Genomic DNA, 16,916 nt, shown 5'->3' with positions numbered 1-16,916 from the left:
CTTAAAACCAATAGTTTGAGTTTGTCAGATTCTGTAGATTTTTACTCCCCTTTTGAAGGTTGGCCTTAGTTTCTTAATAATTTGGGGAGTTTATTGTTCATTTAACAAGTTGCTGATGTTATGTGTTCAAACCTCTTAGTTTTACTTTGATGATGTGTTCTATCATGCTACAAAATGTTATTTATAACCTAACTGCTCTTGGATGAGAGAACATTAGTTTGGCTGTTGGTATGAATTACTGCAGAGCTCTTCTTTTCTTCACTGGATAATCAGTTTCCTAGATGACCCAAACAATCAGAAGGAGGGTTTATCAAAGCTATTGACTTCATCCCAGTTGTCAGCATTCCAAACGCTGGACTTTTTGCAAATAATCAGTGAAATAGCCTCACAAGTCTTCTCCTCACTGTATGCAAATGAGCGTCCCTGCAGCCATAAGCAGCTCTGCACTTGTGGTGGATGGGTTCATTAAGGCTGATGCTTGCTGGACTTTATTAGGGTCCCCAAAGCATTTAGTTTTTCATAAAGCAACATTTTTTCTACCCTAACCCAAATCTCCCTAACGCATTGCTTATTGTGTAGTTTTTATCCATCGACATAAATATATGGACAATGGGTTTCCATAGACTCCAATAACAAGTTTTTGTACTAAAATGGGAGGTGGCCACCACCGCCATTTTGACCGTGTCACAGGTTCCGTCAAGCCCAGACAATTCCATAAAAGGGAAGAGAGGAGGAACTGAGGGTGGGGCTGTAAGGCTGGGATCGACTGACGACACCCGGTCAACTAGCTACAAGCTAACCTGAAGCTAACCCAAAGCTAATGCGGAGGTGGGAGCTAAGCTAACGGAGGTAGCAACCTAGCTACAACTGGAGTTAACTGTGCACAACACCAGAGCTTCTGAGTCAGAGATACGCCGGGCTGACCGCTGGGTAAAACCGGGTGGAACACAAGCCGGCAGCCGCACAGCAGACAAGCGCCGCTGTGATCTGAGATGCGCAGAGCTGCCGCTGGGGAGAGCCGGGTGGAAAGGTTTCCATCCCAGAGCTCCACAAGCCGTCAGCCCGTGCAGCTAACAGAAGCCGTGATCAGACAGATGCGCCGAGCTGCTGGGAGAACCAGCCGTCAGCCATTAAATACATAAATATAATTTTACTTACCAAAAAAAATGAAGTGGAGACTCCTTGGAAGCTCTATTAGTGCAATTAATGCCACAGCAAGTCATTTTGTCCAACAATTGCACAAAAAATGTCCAAAAAAGAATACACAAACACAAACACTCAAAATCCCGGAGCAGTTTCCAAGCCAGGCCGAGGCTCTACTGAGGCCTTTCCACGGAGCTAGCTCTGTGGTCACGTGGGTCGGATGCTCATTAATTATACAGAATTTTAGGCTTTTAATACATTTAAACAGAAGAGTGAGAAAAAATTCACCCCCCTCAGACTTGTCATGAGTGTAAACTAGATCATTTAAACAAAATACATGTTTTGGAACCAGGCTGTAAACATGTTTATTTCTGCTGTGAAATTGATATTTTTAACATGGGAGTCAATGAGGATTTGCTCGTTTCTGACACCAGCCCCCAGCGGATGAGGGTGGAACTGCAATTTTTGTCACTTCCGGGTTTGACTCAATTTCAGAGCTGCATTGTGGGGGCCTGTTTTTATCATTAATTTCTAGAAATATCTAGCAAAATGTTGTTGAAAATGAATGAAATGATGCCCAGTTGTTGAAAAATATTGGTGCCTTTCTAACATATAACCTAAAAATCTGGTCTAAAATACATGGAGCAGGTCTGAGTCTCTGGATGACACCATAATAGATTTCATATTTCCTTCTAAGGGAGCCCATGAGGACAAAATGCATTTACTGATTTGTAAGAAATGATTACAAAACTTTCCGTCATTCTTAATTGTTTTTGTTTTACACATTTACCTTTTCACTTGTTGCCACTGACAAAAGGCAGTCTGATGTGCTTGTTATTTAGCAAAAGTTTGAACGCCCCAGGGCCTTTTGACCCTAATGGGCATCCATTGGTAAGGTCTCACTCCAACACAAAAATACTGCTTGCTTGCAGTGATTTAGGTATCTACTGCCCCATCCAGACACACTGCCACTTTAACCTCATGAGACCCTGCATCCACATATACAAACATTTCTTTCATGTTCGAGAATATTTTATTCTCTTCAATTTAAACCCTTTTTTATTATTATTTAGAAACATTTTATATTGAATTGAAGTAAAACATATCTTTATTTCTGTTTTTCTAGGAAACCTGTCAATATTTTTATTTCATTTTATTTTACATCACACCAAATACAAATTTGGGTCTCAGGGGGTAAAATATGTTTAAATCTTTCATTTCTGTTGTGAATTTCAAAGTAATAAAAGAAAAAAAGACAGAAAAACTTTAGAGTAAACTGATGGATCCTTTTTGCTCTTGTATTATTGGTATCACTCTGTCGCAGAGAATTAAATCACAGATGAGGTGACAACGAAATTAAAAAGTGTTATTTTGTGTCAAAACTACAAAGAGCTACTGCAAAGGTATCAAAAGGCCACCTGTGATCTCCAAGCCACAGGTTGCAGACCCCTAAGTTAAAGTTTGGAAATGCAAAATTAAAATGGTTAATATATGCTTAGGCACCTCCACTTTGGATTTAGTATTTAAGCACTTACTATGAACTAAAACACCCATCCATCTGCAGTGAAAACACTTAGTTGATCAATATGCTGCAGTCTGCAGGCTGAAGCAAACAGAAGTGGTATTTACTGATGTGGAGACAGATTGTAAAATAATTTATGAGGAAGCACAGAGACTAAAAGCTGTACAATGTGCAAATGATGAGTCTGATGGGTCATTCAGCCACCTCTGACCACTTCTCATCATCAGATTTAATGCAGAGGCATGGGAAAGGTTTTAGTAGTGAAACTTCATTGTTAAGTTCTGTGAGCTTTGAAGAGATTGTGAGCATCATTTTCATGGTCATATGAGGACAAGAAATGAGCTGTCATTATTATCTTATAATAACTCAGAGCTGATAGCCAGACAGTTGAAAGAGGTTCTAAAAATGTACTGTCATAATTAAAGCTTCTTACAAAACACCCTGCAGAGTTTTCAAAGAAAAGGACAACTCCTCTCCTGCTTCAGGTTATCAAAAGTGCAGCTTTGCACTCACAGGGTTTTTTGTGCAACAGTGTCAGGGCAATGGAGATTGGCCACTCTAAAAATCAAGCCCACCGGGGAGAAGAACTGATGGCAGCAACACTCGGCGCACATGTCTGTAGCCTGTGGTGCGCTGCTTAGTTCCGCTGACCTACTTCAGAATTTACTTAAAGCACAAGTTTGGTAGAACCTCGAGGTCTTCAGTGTAGCTGTTTTCAGCTTGGGACTCTAGCAATTTTCGTAGAAAATTCTGTTTGATTAAAATTTTACCTTCACTGTACAAACACACTAAATTATTTAGTTTTTATTGAAAATATACCTGATGGGACTCTTTGCTGTTGTTGATTTAAACTCAGATCTTACTTTCAGGTAATAAAAAAATACTTTAATTTAAGAGAATCAAAATGTAAGACAAAATGGTTCAAAGGTGTCCTACTTTTGCACAGGTGCTAAAATGCACATTGAGTCTGTTATGGGTCAAATTTGATTAGTGGGTTTTAGATCCAGCAAAGAAAATAAATGTAAGTTATTGTGGTTTTGAAAAAAAAAAGAAGCATGGTTCCTGTTGAATTGACCTATGTTCCTGCAAATAAAGGCTCTTTCTGGTTTTTGTTCAGGTTGGAGAAATGCATTAAAGTGAAGAGTCAATGCACTGATACTTAGATATTTTTCTCCTACAACAAGGAGTGTTAACCCCAAAAAGTCCACCCTCCTTGTTTGTTGCAGTAAACACCCCACCAAGTCTCGGGTCACTTTATTAGGCCAGTTGCTTGCTAATCTAAATATCAAATAACATGTCAGCAACTTGGTGCCTTTAGGCATCCAGATTTATGTTTAAGTAACTTCCTTCACAGCTAAACGAGTATAAGAATGAAAAGAAAAGATGATTTAAACAACTGCTGATCTTAGAAGTGAGTCAAGGTGAAAGTGTTGTGATTATCAGTGATCAGAATGGAGGAAAAGTACTTATCAGCTTGCTAGTTGGTACAAGAGGGCCAGTCAGGAAAACTGCTAATAACAGATATTTAAAGGACTAATAGCATCTGAAGTGGGCAATTTAAGTCATTTCAAAGGTGGCATCGTTGTTGGTGCCAAGCTGTATTTTAGAAGCTGCTCATCAACTGGGAGTTTCACCCACAACCATTTCTAGGGTTTGCAGAGAATGACCCTAAAAAGAGATAATATACAATGAGTGACAGTTCTGTGAAAGAAAATTCCCTGTTGACATCAAAGCATCAGTACTGTCCATGGTGCTGGAACAGGGTGAGCAGGAGGAGCGCTGGCCAGGATGGTCAGGCTGGAACCGTAACACAGAGATTATTTTTTGGAATGAGACGATACATTCTGGACTCCACCATACCCAAATCCTCACCCAGTGCAGAAATTTGAAGATGTGTGTAATGGGAAATTCACATTATGGATAAGCAGCTGACTAGTTTGAAGCAGTTGTGTGATGATATCATAGACCAAAATCTATGAGTGTCATTTCCAAAACCGCATTGGATCTGTGGCACAAAGAGTTCCGATAGTTCTGAAGGTAAAAGCGGTTTCAATGTTGGTAGTGGCATCTGGTATTGAAGAAGTACAGTTTCACCAGTATGACTATTTTTTAAGACATTGAATTTATGACGGAATTTTTATTCTGTGAAAATATGTATTAAAACTTTTTAAAACAAAATCCACCAGCAAATATTTCATCCGCAAAAATTCAATTGCAGAATTTCATCATCAAAAATTCAACAAATACATTTCCATGTAATCATTTAATCAGCAACAATTCAACAACTGAGGTGACCTACTGACCACCTTCCTTCCTTCTTCCATCTCAGGAACATTGCTAAGCTGAGTCCCATTCTGTCCCGCTCTGAACTTGAGACGGTTCTCCACACCTTCATCTCCTCATGCTTAGACTACTGTAACTCTCTTTTCATGTGTCTGAACAAAACCTCCCTGAACCGTCTACAGGTGGTTCAGAATGCCTGTGCTCGGCTTCTGACCAAGTCCTCCAAACACACCCACATCACCCCGCTTCTCCTCCAGCTTCAATGTCTGTCAGTTAACTTCAGGGTTCATTTCAAGATCCTGGTTCATGTCTTTAGGGCCTTACATGGACAAGTACCATCTTACATTGGTGATCTTAGTCCCTACACCCCCAGCAGGTCCCTGAGGTCCAGTGACCAAAGCCTACTGGTTGTGCAGCGCACCAGGCTAAAGACCAAAGGTGACCGATCATTTGCTGCTGTGGCCCCCAGACTCTGGAACTCTCTCCCCCTGAGCCTGAGATCAGTGGACTCAGTGGTCTCCTTTAAAAAGCAGCTGAAGACTCACTTGTTCAAGCTGGCCTAGGTGTGACCTTCATCACCACCCAGAGGTGTGACCAAGTCACTGCTTTGCAAGTCACAAGTAAGTCACAAGTCTTTCCAGTCAAGTCTCGAGTCAAGTCCAAGTCAAAGACAACCAAGTCCAAGTCAAGTCCAAAGTCAATAATGTAGAAGTCCAAGTCAAGTCCAATGCCTTAACTTTGAATTATCAAGTCATATTCAAGTCATGTGTCCAACTTCTATTTAATGACAATGATAATAAATACATTTCAGAAATAACTCTTCTGATTATAAACAAAGTGCTGCTGCAGTTAGCAGAACAAGATCAAACCCAGAACCAAGAATGATTTATGATTTTTGTCCATGTCGTGCCATTTTTGTGCTAAAATATCAAATGGGCTCAAGTCATCATCTAGTCAACAGAGGCAAGTTGATTCCATTCGCAAGTCATTGGCGTTCTAGTCCGAGTCAAGTCGTAAGTCTTTATAGATTTTATCAAGTCAAGTCAGAAGTTATTAAAATAATTACTGAAGTCTGACTCGAGTCCAAGTCATGTGACTCAAGTCCACACCTCTGTCACCACCCTCTCCTTTTCATCTCTTTCTCCTAACTATGCCTTTCCCAGGATCCACTAATTTCCCTCTTTCCCTTTCCTTATGTTTTTAATCACACATTTTTATCTGTTTAACCAAAACCATAAAATCATTTTTTAAATACTATAAATATTTTGTTCATGTGAAGCTCCTTGTGATTTTTATCTTGAGAGGTGCTACAAAAAAGATAATTTTCTTTCTTATTGGTGACCTAAGCCAAAACACTCACTCGATTGAGTCGGTGCCTCACTGGTGTCACATGATCAAATAAATTGTAATTTGATTGGTTAAAGCCACTCGACTCAATCGAATGACAATTACTTTGGCTTGGGTGCCAGGAAGGCACCTCAGTTGTTGAATTGTTGCTGTTGAAAATCTGCTATTGAATTTTTGAATTAAAAGTCATAAATGTGTTGTCTACAAAGTCATATTCTGGTGAGACTGTATTTCTTCCATACATGTGTACCTTATAAAAGGATTGGTGCATTCATAGTCAGATTCATGCAGGATTAACTCTGATACAGTTACTATTTGTCTGCTTCTGTGATTTTAAACTGCAGGCCCATCTTCTTTATTTAGTGTCAATTTCCAAGAATTAGCACAGAGCATTTATAAAGAGAAACTGGGTCAAAACGTGTGTGTGTGTGTGTGTGTGTGTGTGTGTGTGTGCGTGTGTGTGAGAGAGTGTGAATTTCACAAAGAAATTGAGAGGCAAGAATGGAAGGAGGGAGGATTTGAATACATCACTTTGATAACTTCTGTTTGTGCTCATCACATATTTAACAAAGAGACGGATTAAAAATCTTTATTCAAAGTAGCATGATCAGGCGATACAATAAACCAAATAAGCAACATCAAAATCTGTCAGATGTACCAAGAATGGATAATAAAGCACGACCATTCTCACCCATACTAATTTTGATCCGGCTAAATGGGATGGAACTTGAGAGCAATTACCGAAGCGTTTTGTACAGTTTGATTGGCAAAGTAGCTGCAAAAAGAAATGAGAAAAAACACTTTTTCTTCACTGAGCACAAGCGCCTTCCATGCCATTCGATCACAGTGAACACACAAGATATTAAAAAGGTATATAAAAAAAATACAAATTATAAAGCATTTCATTTTACAGTAAACGCATCTACGGGTTCATTGTGTTATGGATTTAAAAGTCTCTATCCAACCAGCAGCTCATGATCTGTGTTCTGGGAGAAACAAATTTATTAAACTATACGAAATGCCGTTATTTTAGCTGTCAACAGTCATCTTTTACAAGGCAGAAGGCACGCAAGGAGCTCATCATATGTGCAACTTGATAATCATTACACATATTGTATGTGCTCGACAGCAAGAGATCCCTCATCGTGTCAAGTCTTCAAGTCAGCTGGATGCTTTTATAGGTGGGCAGCTTGGTGTGAGACAGTGAGAGAAAAGGAGGGAAAGGGAGGTTCAATTTCAATGACTCAGATGGAGGAGCTGGATCCATCCAGAAATATTCTACCATCACTGCACTGGTGACAAAGTGATGGGATCACATTTAGATCCAGGGCATATCGAAAATTTTAAGTGCTGTCATCTGTTTAAAACACATTTTTGCACCATCAGCAGAGTCAGCACAAAAACACTGCAGGTGTAATTAACACTGAGTTATCATAGTCCGACCTTCCTACGCCACTCACCGTTACATCTGACCATTTAGCATCCCTATCGAGTGTCTTTAAAAGCTCCTTGTTACAGAGAAGTCCTGGGCTAGACGGTAGTGCAGCAGCACTACCTTTGAGGTCAAGAAAAGTAATCTTGTTTCATTTTTTATTCATGTACACTACCAAAACAACTTTATATGCACTACACTACAAATCTGCAACACAAAATGCCCTTAAAGAAGCTCACAAAAGTTACTACACAAAGCATATATAAAAACCATGAATATTTATCAAAGAGAACCTCGACTGCACCTACAGTCAGGGGGAAATAAAAGGACACCCTCTTTCATTTCTAAGGTTTTAGGACATAATGGAATGACCTAAAGTGATTAAATTTAATCTAAAAGTATTTAGACATTTGTCATCATGCTAATACTTGAACAGTAAACTAATGTGTCTAAAACAGAGGTGTAACAGTATGCTTACATCATGGTTTACTTGGATTTGGATTGTAGATTATGTTTGATTTTAGCACAAGAGCAAAGAATCAAGTTCAGAACACACTTTAAAAGTTTGATACAGTCGTTAATCACCAGTGTGTGTTTCAAAGTGCATGGACTTTTGACACTTTAGGATTTTCACACATCAAACTCCACTTAATTGCCTGCAATATCATGGTCTTTATCCGGATGCTGGCACCTGTACCCTAAACCTGTACCATGACAGTCCTGTGCACATACATATACTTCAACCTTAGTACAAAACTAATATAAACCTTTTTTGCATAACATTCAAGAAGAAAAGTAACTCCCAGGTAGCTAGGAATCTAGACAGACCGTAGCAGTAGAAAACGATTTTGTTCTGCAGGTCGGTCTAGCCACGCCCCATTGTAGCCTCGGCAGGTCTACCACTGGCACGGCTAAGCGTTAACCTATCACAGTGCTCTGTTTGTAGAGAAGCTGGTGCTTAGCACTAATATTAGCAGAGCTTTCTGATGATGGCAGAACTGTGACAGAAAAAAAAAAAACAACAAAGATGGTGGCGAGTCAGAAAGTGTGTGTGTTTGAAACGGCTTTAGCACTGACTTTAGACGTGGGCTTTATTTGAGACATTTAGGAGACTTATGTCCTTTATTTCAAAATGTATGCAGTATTTTTCTATGGTGTATGACAGACTGCCCTGTTGACTGATTTCTGTTGCTATTAATACATCAAATTGTTCATTGCTCGTATTGATCCTAGTGCTGTCCAACCGCGTACAGAAACCAGTTTGAAGTTAATCGTAGATTTTGCACCTGGCCATGACTGAACTCCGTCTATGGGTCGTGGCCAGACTGTATATTTACATGTATAGGTTGGCTCACAGGCTCAGCTAATTAAGAACCTTTGATTGACTGATTAATCATCAGCAAGTATTAGCACCTTTTTAGATGAAAGATTTTACCGGTCTGGAGCATACAAGTGTGCGTTAACACAATACCAAGAAGGAAATGCATAAGAAATGACTTAAAATAATCAACAGTTTCTCGATCTGAGATGTTTTAAAGAGTTAATCCCAAGCGATTTGGAAAAAGAAAAAAAAAAACATGTAAGAGAAGTGTTAGTCTCCCCCAAGAGTGAATGTCCAAACAAGTTCACCTCAAGGTTAGACTGTGCATCGCTCGGAGAATCTGCAAAAACCACTGAACAAGCCTTCTAAACTCCAGCGTGAGGCTGTCTGTCAAACAGAACAAAGCAAAGACCAAACCGGGTCATAAAGCAGATCAATGTTCAGTAGAAAATCCAAATAGAACGGATTCAAAAGACAAGACTCAAAACGTTGCAATGATCCAGTTCTCCTTCAACCTCACCAAAAAGCTATTTTGGGACCTTACCCATCTATGCATTTTCTCCTCAAAGGAACTAAAACAACCATGTGACTGAAAAAGCCAAACTAGAAACAACTACCCTAAGTTATTGCTGTGAGGAGGTTCAACAAGCTGCTGCATCATGTGGAATCTGGTGTTTCGTATACTTAAGGTTAAATTTGAATAATCTTAGTACCCCGTAATGATCAGATCATTCTCACTATGTTCAGATACATAGAACCTTAAAACTGAAGGAGGGTGGACTTTCTATTCCTCATATATCTTCCAAGCAAAGATAAATACATTTTCATATTTTCTGTTTTGGCATTAAACACGATCTTTATTGTTAATTTTTTTTTTTTGATTCAAATGCTATTTTTATTTTAGTCAGCACCTTGCGTACACCTCCTACATAGGAGAAAAGCTGATTGTATATGAATATTTAACAGATATTGACTTGATTTAAAATCTTGTAGTGCAACTCGTGTGTATCAAGTACTATAAGGAATGAATTGCACATGTATTATTAATTAAACCTTTTATTTTCTATTACTTCTTTGTGATTTCTATAGAACTACTGCACCTACAATCAATTAAGAAGACATTTTTTTATATTTAAACGCTTTCTTTCATTCTTTTTAGTCATTTTTTTAGACATTCAAATTTCTTGAGCAGAACAAACAAACAAAAAATCTAAAACTGAATCATTGTTGTTTTTTTGCAATAAATTCAAAACAATCTTGATATAAATCTAAAAAATAGACACTAAAAGCCAGGCCTTAATAACTCGTTACAATTATGAATTTATGGAAGAGACTAAGTGACCCTGATTCAGACCTTTGTGTTAGGCGTGTTTTCAACTTCTGCATTAAAAAGACAAAATTATTATTATTCTGAAAACGTATTTACATTGTGGAATACTGATGGCGTCTACAACAATAGCACACACTGTAATCCCTGGAGTGAAGGCAAATTTAAGAAGTTTAAAAGAGAAAAGACACAACTGATTTACTACATGAGGCATCTTCTGTGATGTCCTGATATCCTGCTATGAGACTTGTTGTCCAACCGTTGGGGGATTCATGAGAGTTGTGGGGGGAAACAAAACATAAAAATAACAAAGATTGATGAAAAGAATAAAAATCCAGAAGTGAAGCAGAGGGAATTCAGAAGGATGGCTGTTTTACATTATCTTTATGAGTCACAGGGAAGTTTTGTGCTGTGAAGAGTTGATAAGATCACTGCAGACCTTTCCTGGGCTCCTGCTGAAGGAGACAAAACCTGAAATTAGTCACAAGTGCAATTTTTCCATAGTTAGAAAATACAGAAACTCCTCATTCATGCAACAGTGGATTGTGACTGGTTACTGCCACTATCAGTGACCCAATACTGTATTTTGGGGTAATTTAAATTAAAGGAAAATCTATAACTCGCTTTTATGTTTAAACAATCATTTCAATTGACACTTTTCACCAGAATATCAACACAATCAGACTAAAACACCTACCTGGGATGTAAAATGTGTGGCTGAAGCATGCAAAAGGAGACATACTACAACACTAATACATGGACGTTGTTTAAAATTTGAAACTCCAGATAGAAAATAAGCTTTCTTGCATATTTCCATCTATCTAAAATGGTTTCTAGCAGGTATTGTATGCAAAGCTGATCCATATCTAACCTATTTGGGATCTGATTGGATTAAAGCCCTAAGCTTGTTTTTCGGTCAGTGCCACTACTTTAACCTGAATCTTTATCAACCTATGCATGCAACATAAAAAAAAGTCTGACCAGCAGCCATTTTATTCTAATCTCAGCTCTCAATATAGGCTCATGGGTTGAGAGTGCGGCCAGTTTCAGTGTTAATGCTGATAGCACTGGATTGGAGCAGATTTTGAGTCTGACCACAAACAAATATTTGATCCATTTAATCGAGGAAATCCCAAACAGAGTGCAGAAAAAGTCCTGAGTCTAAAGCCTCCCTAATACCAAATGGGGAATGGTGCATTCCGGTTTCCGTACGACTTCCGGACGGATTGCCATTCACACTGACTGTGGTTCGTGTGCTCAACGTCTCTGGAAATTTGCTCTCCCAAGAGCACCAAATGTTTGGAATTTTCACAGTTTAAAGTGACAATGTGTAGTTTTTACCGTTACTCTGGAAATATTCACCAAAATGTTTTTGAAAATTAATTAAATGATGCCCAGTTGCTGAAAAATATTGGCGACTTTGTAACATATAACCATAAAAGTCTGGTCTAAAATAAATGGGAGCGGGTCTAAGGGCCTGGGCGACACCCAACACATTCTCACACCCGAAGCATCGAAAAATGACGATGAATGACCAAGTATTTGTTTTCAATGCGTCGGGAGGCGATGCACTCTGCCAGAGCATTGGTTTCCAACGTTTGTGGTAAAACGCACATTTAACTGACATTTAACCTCTAACCTCGTTATTTAACCTTCCCTTCACCCACATCCTAACCTTAACCCAGTTTCTCATTCTAAACTTCCCGTTAACAGTGTTTCAGAGGGACGTTACGACTAGAAACAAAGTTTTGCATGCGCAAGAGGGTTAAGGTTAGGATGGGGGTGAGGGGAAGGTTAAATAGCAAAAGAGTAAAGGTCAAAATTAGCTGAAATCTCCGTTTTACCGCAGCAGTCGGAAAACGATGCTCTGGCACAGCGCGTCGCCTGTCGAGACATTGGCAGCCCCAACGCGTCGGAATCAAACGCTTGGTCACCCATCGTCATTGTTCAATGCTTCGGGTGTGAGAATGTGTTGCAACACTATATTAGATGCCATATTTCTACAGAAGCCCATGAGGACAAAATGCATTTACTGATTTATAACAAGCAGTTATAAAACTTTCACCATTCATTAACGTTACCTCTTCACTCGTTGCCAGTGATGAAAGGGAGTCTGATGTGCTCATCACTGTGCTGGAGGTTGCACTCCCTGGGATTTTTGACCCTAATGGCCATCTGTTGGCATTGTCTTACTCGAACACAAAAATACTGATTGCTTGCAGTTATTTAGATATGTACTGCCCCCTATTGCCTGGAAAAATACACATTGTCTCTTTAAAGATATACCTGCAAAAATACAGTGAACTATCATATGCTGCAAACTGATAAAGTTGTCATTAATAATAAAACAAAAACCAGAAAAATAATGCAATTTGAATTTTATTTTGAAATATACTGGATGCACCCAGTGCAACCACATCTATTTCCTGTCTGGCTCATTGCAACTTTTTTCAATTTTACCCTGGAAAAACACACTCCGTGCGGAAATCTTTTGTGATCCATGCAAAAGCCGCGCAAAAACCGGACCGCGCGTGTTCCACATGCGGTGTGAACCAGGTTTAAGTGAGCAAGAGCATTAGTTAGTAACCAGCATACCTCCAACTGCAGAATGAACTTCCTTTCATTTTGAGAACTTCAAAACAGAAAAAAAGAGAAACAAGTGAAATATGTGAGAGTCAAACACACTTTAAACACATCAGACATTAGCTTCCTGCCTCCATGTGCACCTGTGCATAAATATTTATATTGTTTCAGAGCATCGGCTGGGTTTGTTTACATTGTTGGACCACCTGCGAGAAAAGCAAACAACATCTGGAGAGTTTTCAAAGCTTACACACCAACGATGGTTTACCGTGCACCAGAGAGCTGCCTGAGATTCAGAAAACCTTATTTACAGCAGCTAGATTAACTCCCATCCTTGAAGAGAACTCCTCCAGATCTGGGTTTCTTTGTAGTGCTACCCCCTATCACCGCCACCCTCCCCTTACGCCTACTGGTTATGCTATGCTTGTGTGTTATGTATCTGCAATACATGACCTACATACTACATAAGACATCAAACAGAGGCAGATTTGGGAGGGGAGGGGGATGGTGGGCTGGGGATTTCTGCCTAATTATGGAATAGAATTGCAGAGTTTGATTTATGAAATCTCTTCTCTAGCTCATCTTTAATGGTGGTGATGATGATGATGATGATGATGATGTCCAATTAATTTGTGAATACAATGCCTTGCGCTATTTGAACCACCTTTTTTGTGTTTGAGCAGATTAAATAAATAAGATGTTTCGATTAAAGCTTAAAGAGTGAGAAACGACAGAAATAAAATTGAAATATCATGGTTAAAGTTGAAAGTATAATGTTGAAATGCAATAAAATGTTTGAAGGTTGAGAAAGAAACTAAATGGAAGTTAATAGGAACACAACTAAAGTTAAGAAATAAAAAAAGGGAATCATCAGCTACAACACATATATTGACCATAAAATGTCTGTCGCAGAATTGTAATTTATGATTTCTTCAATCTAAACATGATTCATTATTACCAGAGATAGCATAGCAACATACCTCCAGTGTGGATGCTCTGGAGTCTGTTGTCTCACTTGGGCCTATGCTCCTGGGTATACTGGACACAAAGTAGCCAGCTCCTTTGGGAATTATGGGTTGTCTCATGACCACTTTACCCTTCCTGGTTTCTGCGAGGAACAGGCTGTACCAGTAGGCATCACTGGAGATCAAGGTGGAATCAGCTATGGTGGAGCTCCTCTGGCTGATCATGCTGTTTCTATTGGCTGGGGGGATCTTGATCGCCTTTGGCTTTGGTTTTTGACACTTGAGGACAATAATAACCAAAATGGTTATCAGCAGCAAAAAGGAGACTGCTCCTAAACCGATCACCAAGTATAGGTTTAGGTTTGTAAAGACCTCATATTCTAGTGGTAACTCGGTAGTCTCTAGGAAGGTCATTGAGTGTTCCACCGTTGATATCTTAATGGTAACGGTGGCAGACAGAGCAGGTTCACCATTGTCTTTGGCGACAACCACCAATCTTTGTTGTCTTGGATCTCTGTGACTAAACATCCTTGTTGTTCGAATCTCACCGTTGTACTGGTCCAGGCTGAAGAGTGTAGAGTCGCTGATCTGCAGGAGCTGGTATGTAACCCTGGCGTTCTGTTCAGAGTCTGCATCAATGGCGACTACTTTGGCCACCAGGTGTCCTTTTTCTGTAGATCTAGGTATCACCTCCTCCACGACTGACCCATGCACCCGCCAAGGTGACACAATAGAAGGAGTGTTATCATTCTGGTCCTGAATGACGATATGAACGGTCACATTGCTGCTCAGCGGGGGAACTCCAGAGTCTCTTGCCTCAATGTGGAAAAGGAATTCCCTCTCTCTCTCATAGTCAAAGGTCTTCAAAGCATAGAGGTCTCCATTCTCAGGATTGATCGAGAAAAGCATGGACATAGATGTGTTGACAATCTCTTTTTCCATTATGAAATAAACCAAGTACTGGTTCTCGTTGAGATCTGGGTCAAGTGCACTTAGAGATGTCAACAATGCCCCAGGTGGATTGTTCTCCACAACATGGATGGTGTAGAAGGACTGAGAGAACATGGGTGCATTGTCGTTAACGTCTAAGATCTCTAAAGTGATGGTCTCATTCTCAGATAAGGGTGGTAAGCCTCGGTCTGTCACTATTAGTGTGATGTCATATTTGCTTATTAGTTCTCTGTCCAGTGGCTTTGACACCAGCAGCTCATAGTAACCCTCAGAGGATTTACTAAGGAGGAAAGGCAGGGTTTCTTGTCGGTCCAGGGTGAGCTTCACTTCTCCATTTTCTCCAGAGTCTCGGTCGCTGACACTGACCACTGCAATCAGCGTCCTCACAGAGACGTCTTCAGCCAACGACCTTTTCAAGGATTTGATAGTCACCTCGGGGTAGTTATCATTCAGATCTGTGACAAAGACCATCACTTTGCAGTGTCCAGACAGGGGGTTTGTCCCTCTGTCCTGAGCCTGTATGTACATCTCGAAATTCTGACTGTCTTCATAATCAATCACTCCTTTCACTTTAATCTCCCCTGAATGTGGATCAAGAGAGAAGAGCTCCTGGGTCTTCTCTGAGGTGTAAAGCGTATACGAATACATTAACTGTGCGTTTGTGCCTTCGTCCAAATCAGTTGCGTTTAAGGTCATAACCACTGAGCCTACTGCAGAGTTTTCAGAAACATTGACTGCAAACACAGACTGGCTGAACAAGGGGGCGTTGTCGTTGATATCCAAGACATTAATGATGATGCTGGCTGTACCAGATCGGGGAGGCACCCCTCCATCCACAGCTGTGAGGATCAAATTATGAACCGCATGCTCCTCTCGGTCCAAATTAACATTAAGCACCAAATCTACATATTTTGAGCCGTCGCTGCCAGTTTGTATGTCAATGCTAAAGTATTTGCTCTCACTCAGATAGTAGGTCTTCACTGAATTCGCCCCCACATCCGCATCCACGGCGTTAGTCAAGGAGAACCTTTCACCAGGAGGGGTTGCCTCTGACACGTCCAAATGCATCGCCTTTCTGCGAAACACGGGCGCGTTGTCATTAATGTCCATGATTTCCAGCTCGATGTTGAATATGCGAACCGGATTTGAAAGTATGACATCCATTTTCAGAAAGCACGAGGTTGTTTTAGTCACGCATATGCTCTCCCTGTCTATCTTTTCACGGATTATCAGCTCTCCCGTGTCTTTGTTGATGTCGAGGTAATTTTTACTGTGGACGACATCGAGCTTTGCATTGCGCTCCTCCAAACTGCGAATATCCAGACTCAAATCTGCGGCCAGATTTGCAACAAAGGAGCCCGCTTCCATCTCCTCTGGCACAGAGTACCGAGTGATGGAGAGCGCAAATCCCCACAGCGCGATGAACGTAAAAACAGATGCACATTTAAGCGCCATTATTGCGATGGTTAAAAAATAAAAGAGAAGTGACAAATCCGCCCTTACGATCAGGCTGTCTTGATGGGAGGGATTGCTGGTGTCATTCTCCTCTCCACAACTTGGAACTGCAGCAGGCCATCTGAGGAGAGCGCTGGAGGAGTGGAGCGGTGTCTCACAGGGAGCAGGGGCGGTGATAGCAGCTGGGCTGGTTGGGGCTGGGACAACACATTTAAATGGTGCCTGGATTGACAGCACTAAACCAGAAAATTTGACTAGTTTTACTATAGTAATAATAATATCAACAACAACAACAACATTAATAGTTGTGGTTGAAATGTATTTAAGGTCTTATTTATCACTGAAAAAAATCACCATTATCATCATCTCACAGGCTTGGTTAGTGATAGTGGCAATATTACAAACAGTGCCAACAACAACAATAATAATAACAATTAAAAAAGTAATAATAATAATAATAATAATAATAATTATTATTATTATTATTATTATGTATAAATTGAGCCCTTTTATTTTTTAAATCTCTTTTCATTCTGCTTTTTCATATGAGACACAAGTTCAAATAATTTTTCATTTACTAAAAACAT

At 39.9% G+C, this 16,916-nt stretch overlaps 1 protein-coding gene across 2 annotated transcripts; it reads right to left on the bottom strand.

The window, feature by feature from the left end:
* Window positions 1–10,667: 10,667 nt before the first annotated feature.
* Window positions 10,668–16,492, bottom strand: LOC107386604 (protocadherin alpha-C2). Of its 2 annotated transcripts, none has more exons than XM_015961125.3 (3): window positions 13,939–16,492; window positions 12,971–13,007; window positions 10,668–10,830 (listed from the first exon to the last, which is right to left on the bottom strand). In XM_015961125.3, exons 1-2 carry the CDS (start codon window positions 16,327–16,329, stop codon window positions 12,996–12,998), a joined length of 2,403 nt encoding a protein of 800 aa, XP_015816611.1. In that variant the 5' UTR covers window positions 16,330–16,492; the 3' UTR covers window positions 10,668–10,830; window positions 12,971–12,995. The 2 variants fall into 2 exon arrangements, with proteins under 2 accessions (XP_015816611.1, XP_015816612.1); XM_015961126.3 differs by having other exon boundaries at window positions 10,700–10,827; window positions 13,939–16,465.
* Window positions 16,493–16,916: the final 424 nt, after the last annotated feature.

This window comes from Nothobranchius furzeri, chromosome 10, assembly GCF_043380555.1.
Source record: "Nothobranchius furzeri strain GRZ-AD chromosome 10, NfurGRZ-RIMD1, whole genome shotgun sequence".
NCBI classification, from domain to species: Eukaryota; Metazoa; Chordata; class Actinopteri; order Cyprinodontiformes; family Nothobranchiidae; genus Nothobranchius; species Nothobranchius furzeri.
The sequence above is the reverse complement of the archived record's forward strand: the minus strand, read 5'-3'. Positions and strand labels throughout refer to the sequence as shown.